The sequence below is a fragment of the Lepisosteus platostomus genome, chromosome 8 (assembly GCF_059453375.1).
Source record: "Lepisosteus platostomus isolate fLepPlt1 chromosome 8, fLepPlt1.hap1, whole genome shotgun sequence".
Taxonomy (NCBI): Eukaryota; Metazoa; Chordata; class Actinopteri; order Semionotiformes; family Lepisosteidae; genus Lepisosteus; species Lepisosteus platostomus.
In genome coordinates this window covers 43,160,026-43,186,171 of record NC_142618.1, presented here as the reverse complement: position 1 = coordinate 43,186,171, position 26,146 = coordinate 43,160,026, and the positions used below count along the sequence as shown (strand labels likewise).

The following is a 26,146-nucleotide window of genomic DNA, read 5'->3' as shown; positions in this document are numbered from 1 at the left end:
TGATGTTCAGTGCACGTTAGAAATGCAATTGTTTAGATTGTGCATTATTATTGTACAGTTTTGCCATTTTATGTTTGCATATCATATTGCTCATATCATGTGGGATTCCTTTGGGTTCTCTGGTTTCTTCCCACAGTTGAAAAAAATACTGGTAGGTTAATTGACTTGTTAATTAGCTTCTGGGGAAACCGGGCCTGGTGTGAGTGTGTCTGTGTTTGTTTTTCTGCCCTGCGATGGGCTGGTGTCCTATCCAGGGTGTACTGCACTGTGCCCATTGCATGCTGGGATAGGCTTTGGCTCCCCCACCACCCTGAAATGGATGGATCTTGTGCACATTTTGCATTTAGCTTGAAATCAGAAGGTGGTTTGTAAACGTTGTGGAAGACTGAAAGGAAATATTAATAGAATTCCTGTTGTTACTGGAACTGAAGTTTTAATTACTCTCTGAAGATCATCAATATTTATGCTTTTTTCTTCACTTAAGGGATTATAACTACCACATGGCAACCATTGTCAGCGCTGTGATCAGAGATTCTAAGTTACATTTGACATCTACTTTAAGTCCCATAACTGATTATTTTATAAACTGTTGAAATGTACCAGGTATTGCATTAAGCAGTGATATTATTGATTTCATGTCTCCATATGCATAATACAGTATATACAGTAGGTATGGCTAGTAGCCATATCATATAGCTATAATATATATCATATAGCCATGGTATTTCAACAATATTTGAAAAAGATTGCCCTTGCTTCTTAAAGGAGGTTCACAAAACTTTGGGTGAGGCCCAGCACTGGGACAGAACCACAGCATGTTATAATCCAGGACACAGAAATGCAATGCAAATGTAGCAACTGCCTACCAAGAAAAGCCTCTTGAGGTTTTAGTATAATCAGGCTTCTAAGCATAATGAACTGACTGAATGAATCCCAGTTACTACTATTGATTCACAATTCTAATCAACACTACAGTACCTATTCATCTGGTTATACAGTAGATACTGTATTATCTGATTCTTTAACACATCAGATCTGTGAAAGAATTTCACTATCTAGAAAGCTAAAATCTTCTATTTTCTTGGTTAAGATTTTTTTCCAGTTTCCAGCAAGTTCTAAAAGTATTAATTACAATACTGTACTGCAGTTCTCTGTAGACCTCAGGCAGTTCAAAGAGGGTTTGTGTAAAACAACAGATGAGACATTCTAAGAGAATTGTCCCATCAACTTGTAGTCACTCTTTCAGGAAAGGACAGGTGGTTTGATTAACTTTTCTCTGCTTGCTTTTGTAAAGGGAGACTTGAAAACAAATAGCCTGTTTACTGTATGTTCCCTCTTTGCAATTTTACAGCTGGTTAAAGCAATCATGCAAACTATACGAGAAATGAAAATCTGAAGTTCAAAAACAGATTTTAAAAGAATTAAAATCGCAGAAATGCACCTTTAGTAGGATAATCTCAGGATTAGTCATTTCATTAATAATGAAAGACACGTGAAAGTGTGATAACAGAATGGTTAATGAGTCAGAAAACATTTGTAATGTAGTTTTCACCCTGTGATCTTTTAGAATCTAATGTTTCTGTTGCTGATTCAGTGAGAAATTAATACAGATGTCTGTATTAACAAGCTTTCATAGATTTGAATTTTCTGGAATAACTGCGTTGAGCTTTTTGACTTTGTTTCATATCATATTATTAAAATGGAAGTGCACAGAGCACAGAGTTTTTGTTCAGGCTGCTTATGGCACCTGCGTCACTGTGAGAGTCCCAGTAGGCACAATAGTACGAAGCAGAGTGGTCGGCTTGTGCTCTCTCTATGATGAGGCTGCAGGTGTTATCGTTGCTGTTCTTGTCTGCGCTGAAGCCTAAGTCTGAGAATTCTGGGTCAACCTGGATTTGTCCTTCTCCAGGCACATAGAGAATCCTCTTGAAAGCTGCCCCTTCTTTTCTTTGGTACCAGTGGATATATGCACTCTTGAGCTCTGTTCCTTCCACTTTGCACCCAATGCGGGCGGTTTTGTCTTTTTGTTTTGTCAATGTTAATCTTTCTTGTTTTAAAGTCACCGCTGCCTCTGCCACTGAGAAAAAAAAATGGAGAAAAGGTATTAAAAGCTACGTTGCAGGCTCTGTGCATTTACTAATGTGAGAAGTGTGGTCTTCACTCACCTAGAAAAACAGAAGATAATGTTACACACAATATCGGTATCATTGCTTCTTGCCTGTGTAAAGTCTTTTCTCTAGAGGTAAACATAATTAATTTCCTTACAGGCTCGTATTTTGACTGAACTCAGACAGGAAATGACTACTAATCTGTTAACCAATCTCCAACAGCCACGTTTCGCTGTATTGTTATCAGACCCTGAAGTAGCTCAGATCGCACTGTGGATTCAGGGCAGGCAGCAGGTATTTGAGTGGTATTTGAGGAGCTTTAGTGTTTAACAAACACATCAGTGGGATTGATGATGAAGTTGTTGGCTTTCTGAAGCCACTCTCTTTTGCATTTAAAGTTTATATATATTGCTGTTTTCTCAACATCCAAATTACATTTATTTTAGTACAATAAGGTTTTTCTTAAGATGCTAGACATTGAAGACACATCTGAGGGGAAAACGGTTTTAGGAATTATTGTATCTATGAAAAGTGTCAGTTAATACATTTTATTAATTTAAGACAATAAAATATTACATTTAACTTTATATTAGAAGGAACAACTGTTCATAAACATATGTTGGGGATGACAGGATCACTTATAATGCTAGTGGAAACTCCTTCTAGTGAATGTTTATTTTAAATTTTTACATAGAAATAATTGTTTGCTTACTTGGGTCAATGACCAAGTAAAAACTGTAATAGAGATCATATTCTTATGTTTAATTTGAATGATGTGATTATTATTATATTGATGAAGAATAGCATTTGACTGAGACATTCACAAATCGTATATTTAAAGCACATCATGTGAAATTGGCCTCTGCCACTGAGGAAAAAAACCCAGAAAAAAATAATGGAAATTTTTGGGTTGATCTCAGCATCATTCACAATTTGATTTGCAAGAATTCTGTCTGTTGTGTTCTATAAATTGATGCTGGGATTTACTTGAAATTATAAAATTAAAGAACACCCAAATGCTTGGATGATTACAGTATCTAAAATTTTGAACTTGGAGGTGGAAGTTGGAAAAAAGATGTGTGTAACTACAGTTTTTAATTTACTTTTTGTAGTCTCAGTTTTGAAATAGATTTAGGGCAACTTTACAGTGTTTTCATGTTCTATTAAAAAAAGTAATAAAATAAAAGGAAACTTGTCACATACTGCACTGTATAAAACTTTGATGCAATTTTACATTTAGCAATGTAGGAACTTGGTTTTTCATGTTTCTTTTAAGTGTGTCTTCATTAGTATTTTAGCAGCTTAAAAAGTAACTTTTGATTTGACACCTGCATGAAAAGCGATATTATGTCAGATTATTAGCATAATCTAGATGTATTTTGCTTAATTTAAAGGTAAACTGAGTGAAACTGTAACACTCAAGAAGTGATGATTAATTTGGGTGAATCTGGCAACAGATGGGTTAAGAAGCTACAGTACATTACATCTTGAACAAACCTGTGGTTTCTTCACAGTGTGCTTTCCTGGATTCCAGATGTTTTTATTGTGCAGACACAGGCATTTGATGATTGAGATTTCTCTCAAATGGATGTGTAAGGTCATGGAACAACTGTTAATGATTCATATCATATTATTAAGCTTGAGGTGCACAATGCTTGGGGGTGTTTTATGTGCAGACTGGTTGTGGCATCTGTATTGTTATGAGAGTCCCAGCAGGCACAGTAGTAGGTAGCAGAGGCTGTCATTGAGGTGTCCTGTGATGAGGCTGGAGGTTGTCACAGCGGTATTCTTGTCCTCACTAAGGCCCAAATCCCTGAAATTGGTGTGAAACACAGGTGCTCTTTGGTATATAGAATGCCCTTCAGACCTGTACCTTCTTTTTTCTGGTACCAATGTATAGGAGTTCTACTGACGTCACTGGTGCAGTTTCAAGGTCACTGCTGCCTCTGTCACTGTGAACAAGAGGGAAGGAGAATAAAGCTGTAAACTGAAGTGCTTAGTGAAGCACAAAGTATTTGGAATCTCACCTTTGCTTACTTAAAAAAAGAGAAAGCCATGTCGCCAGAAATATGATTTCTTGTTCATGTAAGGGCTACAGCCAGACTTAAAAGTTAATTTCCTCAGATGAGGTTGCGGTATTTGGTTCAGATGAGGTATTTGGTATGAACTCAGAGAGGAAGTGGCTGATACAGTATGTTAACAAATCCCTAAAGGCCCTGCTTCACACAGATTCAAAGCTAAAAGCACAGTGAAAAGAAGTCTTCTGGAATGTTTTTATTTTTGCCTTGTATTTATTTATTATTTATATCCTACAGTTGCAGTTCCACTGTCATTCAGTGGATTTACTGTGTTTGAAAAGAAAATTGCATTAATCTTTTTCTTTACTTGCTACACACGAAACCTCTTTTTTATTTTGCAATGCTTACAGTTTTTTGACAATTTGAGATATAATGAAAATACATAATACCCACCCAATATCTACACATATATTTGTGAAGTTCCAGATTTAAGAAGGAGATGAAAAGAACAGTGGTAAATATGGGAAAATGAGAGGAAAATGTTATCCCTCAGTCTCAAGACAGTACAGTAATGGTAGGTTAATTGGCATCTGGGAAAATTGTCCCTTGTGAGTGTATATATCCATTTGTGTTTCTCTGCCCTGCGATGGACTGGTGTCCCATCCAGCGTATACCCTGCCTTGGGCCTGTTGCTTGCTGGGATAGGCTCTGGCTCCCCTGCAACCCTGAACTGTTAGCAATTGGATTGATATAATAACTTACATCTATTTTACTGTTGCATCCAAAGCCTATTTATTTTGCACAAAATTATTACAAAAGGATTCGAAGTTCAAGGTATTACTACAGTAGTTTCATATACTGTACAATAAGAACTATTCCAAAAGAGTGGCTACAAGTATAGAGACTTCCTTTAACTTCTCTCGAAATAGGGGTTTAAGTGCTTGAAATCTGTGAATTCTGTGTGGAGATCTTTAATAAAAAACATACTAGCATTAATGTAGCAACAGGCATTGGTGTGATCATAATGCAAACTGTCTTAAAACACCTTTTTAAACACAATGTATTCTTATTTGGAAAATATTACAGAAAGTAACTTCACCAATCTGGCACTGTTGCTAGAACTAGCATTTATAGCTGATTCATAGCATTTAATTCAAGTCAAAATAAAAAAAGAATAATGTGAAATAAGCCTTTTCATCTGCCTTGTTGTGATTAAAGTTAAAAATGTGACTGTAATTGCTAAATGTCTCTTATTGTTTTCAGGAGTAATGTAGCAACATTGTTTAGGAAGACAAGGGGACATCAAAAATAGTTCTGCTGAAACATACTACAGTACGTACAGTATATAAAACAGTCACAAAGCAAAAATGTGGACTTATTATCTTTCTATACAAACTGTTCTATTTGTGTTGCTATAAAGTTATTGGCTGTCTGCTTCTTCTAATGCTCTAATAGTTGTCCTAACAAGTTTACCTGTATGTGATTTGTTAGAATGTAAGAAATACAGTTTAATCTGTATTTGTTCTGAGGAACAAAAAAACTAACTTTCTATGTTCAAAAGCACCTAAAGGACTTCTAACTGGACCAGTATAGCCCATACTGTAGCAAGTACTGGATTAGGAAGCACACTGGATTAGTGAATGTTGGTGTTGGGGAATATTAGGGATTTTTTGTGGTCTGTTGTGGATTTTCTTAGGACCATGATGGAAGCTTGATTCTGAAGGAGGGATAATGGTTCCAAAAGTAGAGAGGGGTTCCAAAGAGAGATATATCGGGGAAAAAAACTAACACCGTGTTGACAGAGTGAGTACTATGGAATATAATAACACCTCAGAAGTTACAAATAGAAAAAGACTGTATCTTTCCTTCAAGATGAAGTAGCCCCATTATCCTGGCAGCTCTTGAGTTAAAACCAGAGAACACCTGTAACTTTAATGCATTGGAAGTCAACAGGGTGTAATAGCAGACGTGTTAATCAATTATTGAGTACTAATAGAGTGTAAACTATTGCTGTTTCCAGCTTTGAGTCAAATCATATTAATACGCACCAGACACACAATTTTTTATAATGATTTTTGTACAGGCTACCTTCAGCATGGCATTTATACAGTATGATTGTGAGAGTTCCAAAAAGCACGGTAGTAATTTCCAAGTTTATGATTTTTGCCTTTATTATTGTTTTTTTTCTAGTGCTGAATCCCAAATGTCGGAAATCTTTGTCAGCCTCAGGTAAATGTAGAATCCTCATGAGTTCTTTGTTTTGTATTTTTTAATACTGTTGGATAAGGGACTTTGCATTTTATCTGAGCATTTTGTCCTTCATTTTCTGTTGATGTACAGTAGTTTGTTTCAGAGTCACTGCTACCTCTGCTGCTGAAAACAACAGAGAGAAGATCAGATGCATTAATCTCTATACTCATGAACACTCTTATCTTCACTCACCCAGAAACAGAGAAAACAAAATTACACATGAAGCCACAAACATGGCTTCTTCTTGAGGTACAGTACAGTAAGGTTTCCACAACCTAGATATTGTTTTCTTTGGAGGCTGAAGTATTTTGATGTGTCAGTCCCTGAGGGTTGTGCTTTGTGATTTTATGGTTAGGATAATAAATTACATCAGATCTTGCTGTGTAAAATCAGATCTGTCAGGATAAGAAAATATCAATGTAGGGGTCTTGGATTTCAGTAGTCCATGTACTATACAGCAACTCTTGTTGGCTTATATTTGTTTCATTCTAACCCAGCAAAAATCTCTTTAAACTGATTTTTCTACATTTTTATATTTGATCAACATTGTTTTTCTTTCCTTGCCACCCACATCTACTGTACATTTTTATTGTTATTCTGATAATTTGAGGGAAAAATGAAAATACGGTATTGTGCACTGGGCATGCAAGTATGAAGCTGCAGGTATTTAAGCTTTGTGTAGTGAGAGCACACTCTAGAACTCACTGTTCCACAATAAAAGCATCAATATTGTGTGCTTGTCCCTATATTGGATTCAATAGGCTACATTTAAGGAGCAGGGTACTAGACCCATTGCACACAAACAATATTGAAACATGCAATTCTGTCCATGTTTTACTGCATGCATTTTTAAGGTTTTACAAAATCTAGAACACAATAAGAGCCATGTAAGCGCTGGACATCTTTTTTTTTTCAAAACTATACATTGGAACATTTAGTTGAGAGATATTTCAATTTGTTCAGGGAGACGCCAAAATGTTGTACTTAATCTTGGTAATAATCTCTTAATAATCTTGAAACTTTTGCTTTGAGGCATCGAGGTACCTGGTTTCTGATTATGCATCCAAGAGTCAGCTGGGTTTTTTGTACAGACCGCCTACAGCATCTGACTTGCTGTGGGTGTCCCAGCAGGCACAGTAATATGTGGCAGAATGATCGCTCTGTACAGCGTTTATTATAAGCTCGCTCTCGGAGTTAGTATTTTTATTCGCCTTGAAAAGCTCTCTGTCACTACCGTCGTCATATCCCGGCTGCGTACCAGCTTTTTGTATATAAAGAATTCGTTTCATTGCTTCGTTTTCTTTCTTCTGGTACCAGTGAATAGCAGCGGACTCAAAGTCTGAAGAGCCTGAGAATTTGCAGGTGAAGCGGGCTGTTCTGCCAATCTTTCTCGTCAGAGTGGGTTTTGCCTGTTCCAAGTACAGCGCTGTCACTGTCGCTGCAAAACATAATATTATTAGTAGTTAGTAGTAGTAGTAGTAGTAGTAGTAGTAGTAGTAGTAATAATTTCTGAAGCGTTTTAGTGATAAAGATATGCATGTGATCTATTCTCACCTAGAAAAAAAGGAAGAATAACAGTGTGTGGCCTCGAGAACATTGTTTCTTCTTGATTTAAGGCTTGTGTGATTAATACTAAGCGCTACTTGGTTATTACTTGGTTTAGGCAGGAAATGATAACGCTGCGTTAGCCAATCTGAAGAGACTACAGTATGTTTCGAAGGATCATAAACGCCACCAGACATCACTGTAATCAGAGAATTTAGCTTGCTGCTGTATCATTTGATTTTAAGATGTATTAAATGAGCCTTTGTAGTTAAGTTTTCATGTGTGGCTTTGTGTTATTCATTAATAATATTTTGTTTTTGCACATTCAGGTGAAGTTTTGTATGAATCCACGTGAGCGGTTTTTTTAAAGATAATGTACAGTAAGTGTAAATCTCTACAACGGAAGTTTTCGTTTATTGGCATTACTTAAGCGAGTTTATTGAGTTGTTAAACATAAGTAACATTTTTATAAATGATCCTTGTACACTGGAAATCTGTGTACTTTAAAAAACGTTGTAAAGAGATAGTAATTGGGTTAGAAATACCCACTTACGAAATGAAAATGTATTGATTATGTTTTATTTACAGTTATTTCCAATTGGTTGTTTTTAGTTGCATTATTTGTATCATTAACAAGATGATGTCTGTTACTTTAATGCGAGCTGTTTCTCTATTCAGGCTAAAAGTGTTTAGGTGACAGATATTTAAATACTTGGTATAAACTAAAGTGGCCATTCTTCTGCTTACAGTATGTTTTCTTACTGGAGACGAGACTCAATCTCTTAGGACAGTGGTTCTCAAACGTTTTGGACCAAGTACCACCCCTAATCCAACCAAAGCATCCAAGTACCACCTAAAAGTCACTATCTCATAGGAACCCCAGAAATTATCAATGACCAACATGAGCGCATGTGCACACACACTCACACATACATATAATAAATATTATAATAATAAACTTTGTTTGATATATTAAAATGTGGCTTCTCAAAGTGTTTTACAGAAAAAAAACAACACATAAAAATAAAAAAGCACCATTTCTGTGAGAGGGGTGAGCCTGTTTAGTCGAGCAAAGCAGATGTGAATGAATTTTTCGAGCCTTGATACAATTCACAACAGTCTAACAGATTTTAAATCGTCAGGCGTTTTCTTGCCGGCAAAGGTCTCGCGGTGGATGTTGCAATGAAACCATTAATTTCTGGAGCAACCTCTCTAATTCGTGCAACTACACCCCTGTGTCGGCTTGTCATTGCTCTACCACCGTCTGTACAAACTCCGACACATTTTATCCAGTCGATGCCATTCTCTCCGATAAATTCATTCAGAAGCTGAAATACGTGCTCTCCTGTAGTTCCTGTTGGCAGCGGCTTACAGAACAGAAAGTCCTCACGGGACGTACCCTCAAACTCGTATCTAACGTAAGCGAGCAAATTGGCCAAATCGACTACAGACTCATCTAATTGCAGTGAAAAACATCTGCTCATCTTAACGCGCGCTGTCAGCGTACTTTTGATATAATCCTTCATTTCAACAATTCTATGAATGACTGTGTCTTTCGGGAGAGGGGGGGGCAGCAGGTCGAGCTGTTCAGCAGCTTTTTCTCCACACACAATATTGTGGGGCTTACCTGCTTTAGCAATCCGCAAGCTTGCATTTTTCCACGTTTCCGTTTTTATTTCAGTGTTTAAGTATTTATTTCATGCGCATGGGAGAGAAACACAGAGACGCTCGGTGTATTTTTCTCAAATTAACTTCGAACAGTTCTTAAATATTTTTCTGTTATTTTTCACGCTTTCCTGTGCTCACAAGATTACCAGCGTTCGTTGCACGCATTTCTATGCATTCCTGTGTTTGCAATCTTGGCATTGTTCCAAAATCACGCAGATTCTCCTTTCTCCCTATTTGCTGGAGATACAGTAGCTTTTTTAAATACAATTGGTCACTTGCGTCCGTAGCACGCATTCCTATAGAGTGGTATAGAATTACAGAGTATCTCTTGTGTCCACTGAAGTATTAGCGCGCACTGTATCGTAGTACGTAGGCTGCGTATTCGACACGTATAAAAATACAAAATATGAAAACCCGTCCCGATGTTTTCAGCGCACACAACACAGTTCCAGGGTCATTTGGCGTACTACCTGGCGGCACGCCACGTACCACTGCCGGTACGCGTACCACAGTTTGAGAACCACTGTTTAATTGAATCAGAGGGACAGCGTGACTCACCTACGGCACTTCAGAGCTCTTGAAACTATTCTTTGGAACTCCACTACTCACTTTTAGTAGGACGGAGGTGGGTTTTCTTTACAGGGGTTAGAGATTTCATTGCTCATCGCTCACACGAAGACCTAAACCAAGGAGTCAGTGAAAAATATCTACAGTATGTGGGACAACTGCTCATTCAACTCAAGTATTCTCCTATTAAAATTATATTAATGTATTTTCTAATTTGTTACATTTTATTACAAACTGAAATTTGTTTTTCAGGTCCTTTCTGAATACTCTACATTTAGAGATTCACAATAATAAAGGCAAGCAAACTGCGGGCCAGAAGCCTTTTTAGAATCCACTGCAACGAAATTAAATGTTGAACCATCAAAATTTTTTAATTGTATAAAATCCAGAATTCTGCTATTGCTTTTAAATGTTATTTGTAATACCTTTGGAGCTGTTCTCCAACTAAAAGACACCTTTAAAATAGCATATCACAAATGTATTAATATTCACCTGCATTACCACATTATACTTACTGTATGTACTGTTCAAGCACAAAGCAGAAAGCAGTAAACAGAGCATGTGATTACTCGGAACCAAGACAGGGTCACAGAGAGAACCCATGTAAAACATGGGGAGAATATGCCCTCTGCACACAGATACAGTACAGGCCAGTGCAAGAATCTCACCTTGGACCTGTAAGCTGTGAGGCAATAACACTAATCACCATGCTACTGTGCCAACACAACCTTAATCACTGAATTTTTTATAATACTGTACATACTGTATATATGGATATGGATGAAGCATAGTGTTCATGTTCAGCATTACCATCTCATAGGTTGATCTTGTTAGACGTCAGAAGCTCAGCAAGGTAGGGCCTTGTCAGTAATGGGATGGGAAACCTTCAAGGAAAGTTAAGTTTCTCCTGCAAATGGTGCTGGTGGACCAGTAGGTGGCGCTCTTCCCTCTTTGAATGTCCAAACCAAGGCCCCAGGGTGGTGCCAACAGAGGTCCTGTGCTTTGCCAATAATCAACATCCCTTGGCACTGATTGTTTGATTCTTTTTTTTTTTTTAAATAAAAAAGGCAAACCCAATATTAGGCCACATTGTTAAATGTGTAGAATTCAAAACAAGGGATGTTATGTTGTCAAAATTCTCAAAGACATTGACAACGTCAAGCCAGAGGACTTCTTCACAATGAAGGGCACCAGAGGGCACAAGTGGAAACCATGTGGAAGTCTATTTAAAACCAAGTAGAGAAGACAAGGGATGTGATAGTATGGAATAAGCTATCCAGCCTTATGCTTGAAGGCAGTACTTTGGTTTCATGCAAGTAATGGCTTGATGAGATCTTTGGATCCATTAGCTACTAAGAAATGGGTTAGATGGGCCAAATGGCCTACTCTCATTTGTAACCTTTCTTATATTCTGATGTGAAATCGATTGTAAATACTGTATGCTTTAGTGCTGTGTGCAATAACCAAAGGGTAGCTCTGATAAGACTGCAGTCAAGGGCATTGTAACAAGTGAGGGTAATCAGTTGAGGTTATCAAGGGGCAGTCTGTTACCTGATCTATAAAAATCATCAAATACTGACTTTATGTACAGTAATTCCATGAAGAGCTGGTCTGAAAAATTGTGCCTAAGACTGAATGGGGAGAGTGTTGGTAAGAATTTTGCACTGATATGTGTATCAAATATCAATCTTAATAGAAATGAATTAAATATATGAATTTGTCAGCTTCTTGGAAGAGTTTGCTTTATTGCATTTCAAAATGGCTTTCTTTCTAGCGAAAATTAATGAAACTAGGTATAATACATTTGTCCTTATAGAACTGTAGATTACATGCTTAGTGTTCTGTCATGTTACTCTTAACGAATTTCTAATTCCGATTTCTTCTTATTGCAGAACAAAAAAACTTTGTGTTTCCAACAAAATGATACATTAGGGAAATGGTTTCAGTTTCAAAGCAATTTGTTCCAAAATCTCTTCAAAATAAAAAGAAATCCTAGAAGAAAATGAACATTTTATAAGAAATTAAAAAGAATCGGAAATCATATTTTATGTCACATATCATATGTGTCTTGGAACAGGAGGGTTAAATTGCCTCAGGAAGAGATCAGTCACACACAGTTGGTTGTTTTTGTAGAGACCGTCTGTGGTGCCTGTGTCACTGTGAGTGTCCCAGCAGGCACAATAGTAGGTGGCAGAATGGCGGTCTGCCACACTTGCTACAATGAGATTGGACTCTTCTTTAGCAGTAATTTTGTCTGCGCTGAAACCTGCTTTTTTGAACTCTTCTTCAATTGTGGGGTTTCCAGTTCCAGCTATATAAAGAATCCTTTTCAGAGCTTCACCTTCTTTCTGCTGATACCAGTGGATATACTCTCTTCCAAACTTTTCTGCATTTACTTTACAGCTGATCCTTGCAGTTTTGGTTGTACCTTTAGTTAGTGTTACTTGGTCCTGTTTCAAGGTTATTGCTGTTTCTGCCACTGAAATACAGTAGAAATAGTAGAAACATGAAAATCATTAACTTGAACCTTCATACAGTAGCTTTCAAAGTAAAGAAACTATCACTTACCAAACCAAAAAGTTAAAAAACCAGTGCAGGTCACCAGAAACATGATTGATAGTTTCTACCGTAGGTAAGTGTGTACAGCAGTGACAATGCTTTGTCACTGGTGTAGTTTGTAGTTTTATGTGACTGTGAGAGGGTTTAACTGTGATGTTGACGACCAATCACAGGGCCCCCGCAGCTTCCTGTTGTATAACAAAGTGGTTAACTAAAAAAAAGACTTCACTGTGGCTAAGGGAAAAGACACACGGATAAACATTATGTAAATCTGGGTACCCGAGAAAATGAAAATAACTATGGAAATACTATATTATTATTATTGTTGTTGCTTAACAGCAGTATGATTCTGCATAAGAAGGACGTTCTGTACATGCTTCATAATATAATAATTTTGTGTCTAATATGTCTTATATCATTGTCAGTTGTATGTCCAATATAAGACAGAGGAAGATGAGCAAAAAATCAATGAACATTTGTCATGAGGGAAAAACAAAGTTGACTGATCAGTGAGGAAACATTGTTAATCAAATCGTTTCCCAGGTTCTACAATAAGACTTCTTTCATCTGCAAGGAGGCAGACAAAGAGAACTAACACAGAAGGTTCTATATTAGATACTTTAATAAAATGAAAATAGTAAACAGGTTCTTAGAACGTACTGTATCAGTGACTTTTAACCCATCACAGCAAATAAATAACTAAAGAAAATCAGTAAATGGAAAGATATGTAGATTGCATTGGCTGTTTTCAACTGCAAAAGTAGTGTCACATACAGTACATGTGGTGCCATTTCCTGGAAAACAACTATTGATGTTTCTGGAATTGATTTAATATACTGCCTCTAAGAGTCAGGCTGGAGTTTTTGTACAGACGATCTATGGCACATTTTTCACTGTGGGTATCCCAGCAGGCACAGTAATAGGTGGCAGAATGGCTGCTCTGTGCATTAACTATAGTAAGCTCACTCTCAGAGTTGCTGCTTTTGCTTACTCTGAATACTTTTTTGTCTTCATCATTGTCATAAGTAGGTGTCCCACCAACGCTTTGGATATAAAGAATCCGTCTCATCGCTTCGTTTTCTTTTTTCTGGTACCAGTGGATAACGGCAGAGTCAAAGCCCGAGTCTTTGTATTTGCAGTTGATGCGAGCAGTTTTGCCAGAGCCTTTTGTAACGGTTATTTTATCCTGTTCCAGAGAAAACGATGTAACTGGCACTGCAATGAAAAACAGAAAAAGTAGAAAAGGAATACATTTAGATTTTTAATCGGTGCAGCCTCAAACAACTTTATTACACCAAAGATCACTTACCCAGAAAAAAGGAAATAATAGCAATGCTTCGACCCTGCAGCATGGTTCCAACTCATTGAAAGAGTTACTGTCTCACTTGTATGTCCTGCTGTACAGTATCATAGCTTTAAATTATTTTAGCTGAGCTCTGACAGGAAATGACTGTGACGCAGAAACCAGTCTCAAAAGAATGTGATTTGCTGTCATTTTCCGAGCTATTAGAAATGTCATCCTTGATATGATCAGAGAGCACTTTGACCCAGAGTTGCAAACATTTGGAATTTATGTTACAGAAAATGAACAGGAATGTTTCCACCTACCAGTTTTGTTCATCATACAGACTGTTATCATATTTTAATCCTTCACATACAGTTCTGTTCATGATCATCAATACTGTCTTTCAATCCATTGCTGATGCTTCACCAACTACACTTAGATGCTAAAAAGCATTTGTAACTTTTTTAACTTCCTAATAAAATCAATAAATTAGAAATTATGCTTCAAAAGCGAAATCTTGTAGGAAGGTGCTGGTGGAAGTGTTGTTTAAACTAAGGTCCTGCATACTTACTGTTATATACTTCTGTCAAGTGTCCAAAATCCTAATGCGTGAGATTTTCTTTAAAAAATTGTATTTACATACTATTTGTATTTAAGGTTGATTTTATTCAGATACAAAAAAAAACACATCAAATTATTAAGAGAATTTATGGCACAATGACTATTGTGGTTACTATTTACCTGTAGTTTATCTTGAAAAGCTGTGAATGAAACTATGAAAAATATACAGTAAGAACCATGTCCCTTGAATCTAAGAATTCTAAGAAGTATTTGTGTATAGACATGGTGAATGGTAATTAAGCTGTTCATGAACATGGTTTGTGTTCTGGTAGTTAGAGTTATGGTTTCATATAGATGTTAAACGTCTGAGGTCATTACTTTGATTTGAAATTCCTTACTAGTGATGGAATGAATCATTGTTTTGAACAATTGTCTTATGTTGCCACATTTGTAAAAAAAAATACTTGAAACACCATTTTATCCATTTTATTGAAAAAGTGTAATATCAGTTGCACGTAAACCAAATTATCCTTAGATATAACTGTCAAAAATAAAACCTTAGAAAAAGCAAAGAATAGAAAGACGTGTCGTCAGAAAAGTTTGGATTGTTGGCTGTGGTCTGTAATGATTATCAGGTGCTAAGACGTTATAATTTCCTGGAACGTTAGAATTTACTGTATAGTGGTTTCAGTTGATCCAAAGCTTTGATTAATGCTGTGATATAGAAATTGTTGTTAGGGTTTTTGTACCAGCTGCCCCAGGCATCTGTATCACTGCGGGAAACCCAACGGGCAAAGGAACATGTGGCAGAATGACTGTCCCTCACAGCGGATATTTTAAGATAATCCTTTCCGTCAGCCTCAAAATCCGAAGAAGCAAAGTCACGAGCAGCTGCACCACTTCCAGTACTCACATAAAGAAGTGTCTTAAAAGGTTTGTTTTCTTTTTTGTGGTACCAGTGGACGCAGCTCTCACCAGGCTTCATGTCAGTGAGTTTACAGTTAATATTTGTGGTTTTGCCTCCCTTTTTCTCACCTGTGTCTATTCCTTCAGAGGGTGTGACTGACTGCAATAAAGAACAAAAAAAAGAAAGTTGGCTTGCGTGATCTGTTCACTCACGTGGTTTCAGAAAATAATTCTGTTGCCCCTCTCCTTTGGGGACCTTGTTTTGGTAACTGTGGTCCAGGGGGTTCTAGAACAGTATTGTGAGTGTGTCCCACATGGATAATTTGTCTCATGTGTCCTGTGGGTCAGGTGGGCACTGATGACAATTGCAGTGTTATGGTGATAACTTTTGTGTGAGGGGGAGAAGGAAACACTGTCATGAAATGGGACATTTCTTAGGATGACTGTCTTGATTTGTCTGGCCTGCGGGTGCACTCATGGATCTGGGAGTTAAAAAGAGCCTGTTGTGAGGAATAAGGACCCTTTAAAAGTGCTCGGTGCCGTAGTATTCTAAAAAAAGTCCAAATTGTCCTGAATTTAGATGTTACTAAACAGTTACCAAATGTTTCATTTTTGGTGCCACTGATTTGGTCCAATGTGGAGACCAAATTTGTAATCCCTAATGGCAGGGGCCCCGTAGCTTTCTGTTGTGTAAAAAAAGTAGATAAATAAAAATAAAATATATAATATGGCTATGGGAAAAGACACATGAATAAATATAATGTAAATCTGGGTATCCATTGAAATGAAAAGAAGGATGCAAATATTATTATTATTGTTGTTGTTATCTGATTTTTATTTTGAGCTGTCCTGGCACCTTCATTATCTGGGCCAAGAATTCCTTATAAGCTTTATTATTAATATGTGAGCTTAACCAATTTTTATGTTCTTGACATCTTAACCAATAGACCAATGACCAGAATGGTGGTGTGTATATTTGTACATCCATTGATTTTGGTTGTATGTACTGTAGGTGTTAAGACAAGGTCAGACACAAGTGTGCATAAAAGAGTTGTGCTTACCACTTCATAGTCTGCCCTAATAATATTTTTCTAACATTTCTGAAAGATAGAAAAATGTATTCTGCACAATAAATGGAGAGCCCTCTGTACATGCTTCATATAATAATCATTTTATATAAGTCTGATATAATTGTATGTTGTATGTCCAATATATGACAGATAAAGATGAGCAGCAAATCAATGAACATTTGACATGAGGGATTAACAAAGCTGACAGATAGAAAACACCACTGAGGAAACATTGTTAATCAATTCTTCCCAGCTTCTCAGTAAGACTTATATAACCAGCAAGTGTGCAGAGAAAGACATATAAAACATGGGATTCTACATTATATTCTTAAATAAAATAAAAATTGTAAAGGGGTTCTTAGACTGGATCACAGAGTTTTCAGCCCATCACTGCAAATAAATAAGAAAATCAATACACTGGAAAGGCATGTGAATTGCATTGGCTCTTATCATCTGCAACAATAGTATAATATTCATGTAATAATATTTTCTGGAAAAAAAGTATTGATGTTTCTAGAACTTATTAAAAGTACTGCCTCTGAGAGTCAGGCTGGAGTTTTTGTACAGACAGTCTACAGCACATTTTTCACTGTGGGTGTCCCAGCAGGCACAGTAATAAGTGGCAGAATGGCTGCTCTTTACACCACCTATCATGAGTTCACTCTCAGAGTTGCCTTTGCTTGCTGTGAAAACATTTTTGTCGCTGTCACTGTCATAAGTAGGTGTCCCACCAACACTTTGGATATAAAGAATCCGTCTCATTGCTTCGTTTTCTTTTTTCTGGTACCAGTGGATAACGGCAGAGTCAAAGCCCGAGCCTTTGTATTTGCAGTTGATGCGAGCAGTTTTGCCAGAGCCTTTTGTAACGGTTATTTTATCCTGTTCCAGAGAAAACGATGTAACTGGCACTGCAATGAAAAACAGAAAAAGTAGAAAAGGAATGAATTAAACTTTTTAATCGGTGCAGCCTCAAACATCTTTATTACACAGAAGTTCACTTACCCAGAAAAAAGGAAATAATCGCAATGCTTGAACCCTGCAGCATGGTTCCAACACGATGAAAGAGTTACCCCCTCACTTGTATGTCCTATTGTACAATATCATAGTTCTAAATGATTTTAGCTGAGCTCTGACAGGAAGTGACTGTGACGCAGAAACCAATCTCAAAAGAATCTGATTTGCTGTTGTTTTTTGAGCCATTATAAATGTCATCCTTGATACAATCAGACACCACTTTGATTCAGAGTTACAGACTTTTGAATTTAGATCCTAGAAGAACAGGCATGTTCTTCAAGAATAGAAAGTTTAGAGTTTTTTACTTTATACATACTGTACTGTCTTCATATTTTTATGCTTTACATACAGTTTCGTTCTTGATCATCAATATTGTCTTTCAATCCATTTTTGATGCTTCACATTTGTACACTAACTAGAATTCTTAATGCAACAAGTAATAGGTTTATTCCATGCTGATAAAAAGAAGAAAGAAAACACAACGTTTCAGCTGTGGAGCCTTCTTCAGGTGTGAGCTGAAGAAGGCTCACACTTCAAGAAGAATTCACGGCCGAAACATGTTTTCTTTCTTCTTTTTGTCAGCATGGAATAAACCTATTACTTGTTCCTTTGCAGCCTACCCATGCTGACGCAGCTACCCACCTGAACTACTAGAATTCTTAATGTTGAAAAACATGGACTACAAAACTTTTAAGCATCCAATGAAATCAATAAATTGAAAAAGTGTACTATAGGTTTATCATGAACAATATTTTCCTAAAATATATCTTTCAAAACTTAAAACCTTTAAAAAAAAGAATTGTAGAATTAATTGACTCATATAGAAGTCGTCAGAAAGGTTTGGAGTGTTGGATGTGGTTTATAATGATTATCAAGTGCTTAGACGTTATAGTTTCCTGGAACTGTTATACAGTGTACTGTAGTGTGGTTTCAGCTGATCCAAAGCTTTGTTTAGAGCTGTGATACAGTAATTATTGTTGAGGTTTTTGTACGAGCTGCCTATAGCATCTGTATCACTGTGGGAGACCCAACAGGCACAGTAATATGTGGCAGAATGACTGTCCTTCGCAGCGGTTATTTTAAGAAATTCCTTTCCATCAGACTCAAAACCTGAAGAAGGGATGTCCGGAGTAGCTGCACCACTTGCAATAGTCACAATTAGAACTCTCTTAAAAGGTTCGTTCTCTTTTTTCTGGTACCAGTGGATGTAGCTGTTACAAGAGGTCATGTCATTGAGTTTGCACTTAATACGTGCAGTTTTGCCATCCTTTTTCGTGACTGTTTCTAGTCCATCAGAGGGTGTGACTGACACTGCAATGAAGAACAGAAAGAAAGAGAGGTGACTCGAGTAATCTGTTCACTGACAAAGAAACATGTGTAACAAAATCTTCACTTACTGAGGAGGAGTACGGAAAGAAATGTGATGACTGAACCCAGAACCATGGTTTATTCTCTCAGTTAATGCCTTCATGTGTGTGAGCACTCGACTTTTTTCTTTACTGCCTGGTTACTTTTACTGAGCATCAAGAGGAAATGACTGTGACGTTAACCAATCTCGGAGGTCCACACTCCTACTGTGGATTCTTTGAGGGGGTATGAGTTGTATATGAGTCCTCTATGATCAGGGGATTATAAACTGTCACAGTGAATGAAAATAGATGGACTGTTGTTAAATGATTAGATTCTTTGCAAAAGCATTTAAAACTAGTGGAAAGGAGGACAGGTGATTATTGCTAAATTTAAAGAAAGTCTAAGTAGTCCAACTTTTGCAAACTCATCTGCATTTATTATCAGCTCCCTTAGTCTCAGTTTTGTTCTGGAACATTTCTTTGCATTTTACATTCTTAAGTGATGAAAGATCATGTTACAGTTTTCTTTTTTAAAAGGCCATATATATTGAAAACATAGTGTGATATCAAATTTTATTTGAATTAACAGAAACTTGTCAGAGTAATGAAAAAAATGGATGTAAAATACCTTATATATCTGTATTTCACTGTAAACTGTAAAAGTTGAACAAGAGGAGAAAATACAACGTTTTGGGTTTGATTATCATACCAATGAATGATCCAGGGCTTTTTTTCAGTTCAAGGTTTAGGGCCAAGATTTTCTCAACCCTTATTCTCACAAGAGGTGCCTTTTGAGACTTATACAGTGATGACTGAAGAGTATTGTATTATGTCACACACAGCGTCCATTTTACGATGCTGTTGCGCTTATGTTTTGGGGCTACTGTGTTACAGCAGTTAGGTGCCTTGGTGGGTTTTTGCCTGGCTTTGTCAGTTCCAAGACATGCAAAGTAAAGAGCAGATGTCTGCGGAACCTGTCCGTCTCAGTTCCTCTTTTTCTGTGGTGCAACATATTGCTTTATTTTGCTTTTATTTTATTATAATTGAAAATGGCACAGCCTATAAAAAAACTTTTTCAGCTCCTCTTAGTACTCTGTCGATGTTCTACAATTTAAATGAGATGCGTCTTGTGAAAATATTCTGAATATTAGTTTATGGTGGTGTTTTAAAAGCCACTTCCCCTGTACAACTGAAGCTGGTACATGATTAACTTTATTTTGAATTAACATACAGTACACTTGTTGTTTATAGTGTTTTTCTGGACACTCCACACAAAGCGCTTTACAAGTAACGGGGATGTTTAGAACCCACCTGGATGATGCAATGGCAGCCAAGGCGCACCAGTACACTAAGCACAAAACAGCTGTCATTAGAGAAGGAGAAAAGAGTAGTGAAACCAATCCAAGATGTGGATTATTAGGAGGCCATGATTGGGATTTTTGATGATTATGGATTGTCACGACCTCAACTGAAGAATGGTGCCAATTCCAACATGTATTGAGATTTCTGACGTTGATTTAAAGTACTGCCTCTGAGAGTCAGGCTGGAGGTTTTGTACAGACAGTCTGTGACACATTTTTCACTGTGGGTGTCCCAGCAGGCACAGTAATAGGTAGCAGAATGGCTGCTCTGTACATCAGCTATTGTAAGTTCACTCTCAGAGTTGCTGTTTCTGCCTGCTGTGAAAACTTCATCATTGTTTTGGATGTAAAGAATCCGTCTCATCCCTTCTTTATCTTTTTTCTGGTACCAGTGGATAATAGCAGAGTCAAAGCCCGAGCCTACGTACTTGCAGGTGATGCGGGCAGTTTTGCCAGCTTCTTTTGTAAGTGTTATTTTATCCTGCTCCAAATAAAACGTTGTAACTGGAACTGCAATGAAAAAAAAACGAAGGAATGAATTGATCTTTTTTAATCGGTGCAGCCTCAAACATTTTTCTTAGACCAAAGTTCACTTACCCAGAAAAAAGGAAATAATAGCAATGCTTGAACCCTGCAGCATTGTTCCAACTTGTTGAAACACTTAACACCTCACTTGTACAGTATGTCTTACATTATAGTATCATACATAGAAATTGTTTTAGCTGAGCTCTGACAGGAAGTGACTGTGACATAGAAACCAATCTCAAAAGTCTCCACTTTGCTGTCATTTTCCGAGGCATTATAAATGTTATCTGTGGTATGATCAGATACCAATTTGTTTCAGAGTTGCAAACAGTTGAATTTACATTTTTATGCTTTACTTACATATCTGTTCATGATCATCAATATTCTCTTTCCATCCATTGCTGATGCTTCACAAATGTACTATGCAGAATTCTAAATGCTCAAAAACATTGACTAGAGGACTTTAAGAATCCAATAAATTTAATAAATTAGAAATTACACTTCAAAAGCCAAATCCTGTAGGATTGTGCTAAAGGAAGCACTGTTTAAACTGAGGTCCTGAATACTTACAGTATGGTTATATACTGTACTTCTCTCCGTGGTCCAAAATACTAATGTTAGTGTGAGGTTTTCTGTCAAAAATTGTGATCACATACTATTTGTATTGATTTGATTCAATTACTATTGAATTACTCAGTAACTATTTACCTGTAGTCTGTCTTGAAAAACTGTGAATAAAACATAAAAATATAAGAGTCATGCCACTTGAATCAAATAAGTCTAAGAAGTATTTGTGTATTGATATGGTGAAAGGTATTTAAAAGAGAACTGCAGTCCCAATTTCTAAGATCAGTATTAAATCTTGTTAACAAAATAAATTCATTGATGGTATAGAAACATTTTCAAACTAAGCACAAAATTGTGAATTTTGTGAAAGTACTGTAAGTCGCCACATTGTCGCAAACTAGCATTTGAGTTCCCACAAATTGCAACATGATGCTGCCCTTCCTGCTCACTAGTCACAGTAATGACTAATTTAATTTAATGTATGAGTGAATAAGTACAGCAAACATTTAATTGCATAAATGTTCCAATGTGATCTGCATACAGAGTAAACAAGCAAGTAGCATTTCTTGGTCAAACTGTCTCAAAGTTTACAGCAATATTTCTATTGGATTAAAAGAGATGTACTGTATTCACAAGCCTGCCTCTTTACAATGTAAAGAAGAATAGAATAGAATAGAATAGAGTAGAGTAGAGTAGAGTAGAACAGAATAGAATAGAATAGAATAGAATAGAATAATAACATTGCAGTTCCCCTTTAACAAAGTGTTGAAAGGACATGCTTTGGGTTCTGGTATTTAGAGATGGTCTTATGTTCTCAGGGTAAGGTCTTCAGTTTCCTATAGATGTTAAACTTCCAAGGTCATTACTTTGATTTCAAATTCCTTACTAGTGATGGAAAGAATGGTTGTTTCTAACAATTGTCATTTGTTGTCACATAGGTGAAAAAGTGACTTGACACACCATTTTATTGAAAACAAATATCTGTTCCTTACAGACAAAATCATCCTAAGATATAACTTTCAAACAATTAAAAAAGAATAGAGTTCAGCAAAGAATAGAAAGAGTCTCACAGAAATGTCGTTAGAGAGGTTTGGATCGTTGGATGTGGTCTGTGACGATCATCAGGCACTTAGACGTTTCCTGGAACTGATATACTGTACTGTGCTATTTCAGCTGTTTCAATACTTTGACAGTTACCTATATTATTGTGGGACACCCAACAAGCACAGTGATATTAGTAACTGTGGTCCAGGGTGTTTGGTACAGTATCGTGAGTGTGTGTCCCTTGTGGATAATTTGTCTCATGCGTTTTGTGGGTCAGATGGCCACTAATGGAAATTGCAGTGTTATGGTGATACTTTTGTATTATGGGTAGAAGGAAATATTGTCATAAAATGGGATATTACTTAGGCTGACTGTCTTGATTTGTCTGGTCGGTGGCAGGAAAGGGCAAAAGGGTCCTAGGATAGTTGGCATAGACTTCTACAAAAGCTAAAATCTTCCTACATTTAGAGGACAATAAACATTTACCACACGTTTCATTTTTTGTTGCCACAGATTTGGTTCAGTGTAGAGACCATATTGATAATGACCTGTTGTGTTGTAAAATAATTGAAAGATGTAGCATGGTGGGACAGTGGTTAGCCACATCTGTCCTGTTGCACTGAGGTCCTAATTTCTCCTTATTGCGTAACATAAAACCTCTGTCTTTCCAACAAAAAAAGAAAACGGTACCTTTTTCTGAAATGATACATTATGGAAAAGTTTCCTAGCAATTTCTTTTCATAATATCTTAAAAATAAAAAAAACTAGAATCAAACTAACATTCTATAAGTAATGAAATATTAAACATCAGAAACACCAGCTTTGATTGTGTCATACTTTTGCAAAAAAAGTTTGCATCACATTAAAGTCTTGTGTGTTGGAACAGGAGATCAGTCACATATTTTTGTAGAGACTGTCTATGGTAACTGTGTCACTGTGAGTGTCCCAGCAGGCACAATAGTAGGTGGCAGAATGGCTGTCTGAAACACTTGCTATGAAAAGATTGGACTCTTCTTTAGCAGTAATTTTGTCTGCGCTGAAACCTGCTTTTTTGTACTCTTCTTCAATTGTGGGGTTTCCAGCTCCAGCTATATAAAGAATCCTTTTCAGAGCTTCGCCTTCTTTCTGCTGATACCAGTGGATATACTCTCTTCCAAAGTTTTCTGCATTTACTTTACAGCTGATCCTTGCAGTTTTGGTTGTACCTTTAGTCAGTGTTACTTGGTCCTGTTTCAAGGTTATTGCTGTTTCTGCCACTGAAATATAGTAGAAACATGAAAAGCATTAACTTGATAAAATAAAGATTAATAAAACCTTTCAAGGTAGAGAAAATATTAATTACTTACCAAACCCATAACTTAAAAAAACAATGCAGGTCACCAGACACATGATTGATAGTTTCTACCAGGACTCTGTAGGTAAGTGCGTACAGTAGTGACAATGCTTTGTCGCTGGAGTAGTTTGTAGTTTTATGTGACTGTGAGAGGATATACAGGATATACAGTAACTGTGATGTTGACGACCAATCGCAGAGCCCTGCAGCTTCCTGTTGTATAACAAAGTGGGTAACTAAAAAAAAGACTTCACTGTGGCTAAGGAAAAAGACACATGGATAAACATTATGTGAATTTGGGTATCCATAGATATAAAAAGAACAATTAAAATACTATTCTTCTTCTGCTGAGCTGTTCTGGTATCTTCATCATGTTCATTCTTTAAGACCAAGAATTGATTATACTGTAAGCTTTATTGTTCATATGTGAGCTTAACCAATTTTTATGTTCTTGACATCTTGGATGTGCAACATACAATTATATCAGACTTATATAAAATGAGTATATTATAAAGCAAGTTCAGAGGGCTCTCCATATCTTGTGCAATATACATATGTCTGTCTTGAAAATGATATGAAATGATAGAAAATGATAGAAAACTATTATTACTCCAGACTATGAACTCTTTTATGCCCACTTGTGTCTGACCTTGTCTTAACACCTACAGTGCCTTGCGAAAGTATTCGGCCCCCTTGAACTTTTCAACCTTTTGCCACATTTCAGGCTTCAAACATAAAGATATAAATTTTTTATTTTATGTGAAGAATCACCAACAAGTGGGACACAATTGTGAAGTGGAACGAAATCTATTGGATTTTTGAAACTTTTTTAACTAATAAAAAAATGAAAAGTGGGGCGTGCAAAATTATTCGTCCCCCTTGCGTTAATACTTTGTAGAGCCACCTTTTGCTGCGATTACAGCTGCAAGTCGCTTGGGGTATGTCTCTATCAGTTTTGCACATCGAGAGACTGAAATTCTTGCCCATTCTTCCTTGCAAAACAGCTCGAGCTCAGTGAGGTTGGATGGAGAGCGTTTGTGAACAGCAGTTTTCAGCTCTTTCCACAGATTCTCGATTGGATTCAGGTCTGGACTTTGACTTGGCCATTCAAACACCTGGATACGTTTATTTGTGAACCATTCCTTTGTAGATTTTGCTGTATGTTTGGGATCATTGTCTTGTTGGAAGATAAATCTCCGTCCCAGTTTCAGGTCTTTTGCAGACTCCAACAGGTTTTCATCCAGAATGGTCCTGTATTTGGCTGCATCCATCTTCCCCTCAATTTTAACCATCTTCCCTGTCCCTGCTGAAGAAAAGGAGGCCCAAACCATGATGCTGCCACCACCATGTTTGACAGTGGGGATGGTGTGTTGAGGGTGATGAGCTGTGTTGCTTTTACGCCAAACATATCGTTTTGCATTGTGGCCAAAAAGTTCGATTTTGGTTTCATCTGACCAGAGCACCTTCTTCCACATGTTTGGGGTGTCTCCCAGGTGGCTTGTGGCAAACTTTAGACGAGACTTTTTATGGATATCTTTGAGAAATGGCTTTCTTCTTGCCACTCTTCCATAAAGGCCAGATTTGTGCAGTGTAAGACTGATTGTTGTCCTATGGACAGACTCTCCCACCTCAGCTGTAGTTCTCTGCAGTTCATCCAGAGTGATCATGGGCCTCTTGGCTGCATCTCTGATCAGTCTTCTCCTTGTCTGAGCTGAAAGTTTAGAGGGACGGCCAGGTCTTGGTAGATTTGCAGTGGTCTGATACTCCTTCCATTTCAAGATGATCGCTTGCACAGTGCTCCTTGGGATGTTTGAAGCTTGGGAAATCTTTTTGTATCCAAATCCGGCTTTAAACTTCTCCACAACAGTATTACGGACCTGCCTGGTGTGTTCCTTGGTCTTCATGATGCTCTCTGCGCTTTCAACAGAACCTTGAGATTATCACAGAGCAGGTGCATTTATACAGAGACTTGATTACACACAGGTGGATTCTATTTATCACCATCAGTCATTTAGGACAACATTGGATCATTCAGAGATCCTCGCTGAACTTCTGGAGTGAGTTTGCTGCACTGAAAGTAAAGGGGCCGAATAATTTTGCACGCCCCACTTTTCATTTTTTTATTAGTTAAAAAAGTTTCAAAAATCCAATAGATTTCGTTCCACTTCACAATTGTGTCCCACTTGTTGGTGATTCTTCACATAAAATAAAAAAATTATATCTTTATGTTTGAAGCCTGAAATGTGGCAAAAGGTTGAAAAGTTCAAGGGGGCCGAATACTTTCGCAAGGCACTGTACATATAACTAAAAGACCAATGACCAGAATGGTGGTGTGTATATTTGTACATCCATTGATTTTGGTTGTATGTACTGTAGGTGTTAAGACAAGGTCAGACACAAGTGTGCATAAAAGAGT

General features: G+C 37.0%; 1 protein-coding gene across 43 annotated transcripts in view; it reads right to left on the bottom strand.

Moving 5' to 3' along the window:
• The window catches only part of LOC148657372 (immunoglobulin kappa light chain-like), an 83,482-nt gene that overhangs the window by 17,437 nt on the left and 39,899 nt on the right, over nucleotides 1–26,146 (bottom strand). For 4 of the 43 annotated variants that reach the window (XM_088643563.1, XM_088643573.1, XM_088643585.1 and 1 more), the window contains exons 1-2: nucleotides 18,949–19,064; nucleotides 18,569–18,862 (exon numbers count right to left, since the gene is read on the bottom strand). The exons of 25 other annotated variants lie outside the window; for them this stretch is intronic. In XM_088643563.1, the coding sequence (XP_088499689.1) occupies nucleotides 18,569–18,862; nucleotides 18,949–18,994 (340 nt within the window). In that variant the 5' untranslated portion in view covers nucleotides 18,995–19,064. Of the gene's footprint in view, nucleotides 1–1,756; nucleotides 2,078–2,165; nucleotides 2,233–7,486; nucleotides 7,815–7,930; nucleotides 7,985–12,314; nucleotides 12,636–12,724; nucleotides 12,832–13,609; nucleotides 13,831–17,127; nucleotides 17,446–17,539; nucleotides 17,648–18,568; nucleotides 18,863–18,948; nucleotides 19,065–20,858; nucleotides 20,919–26,146 lie in introns of those variants that run through there. 14 more of the 43 variants (XM_088643592.1, XM_088643588.1, XM_088643589.1 and 11 more) reach the window with 8 other exon arrangements.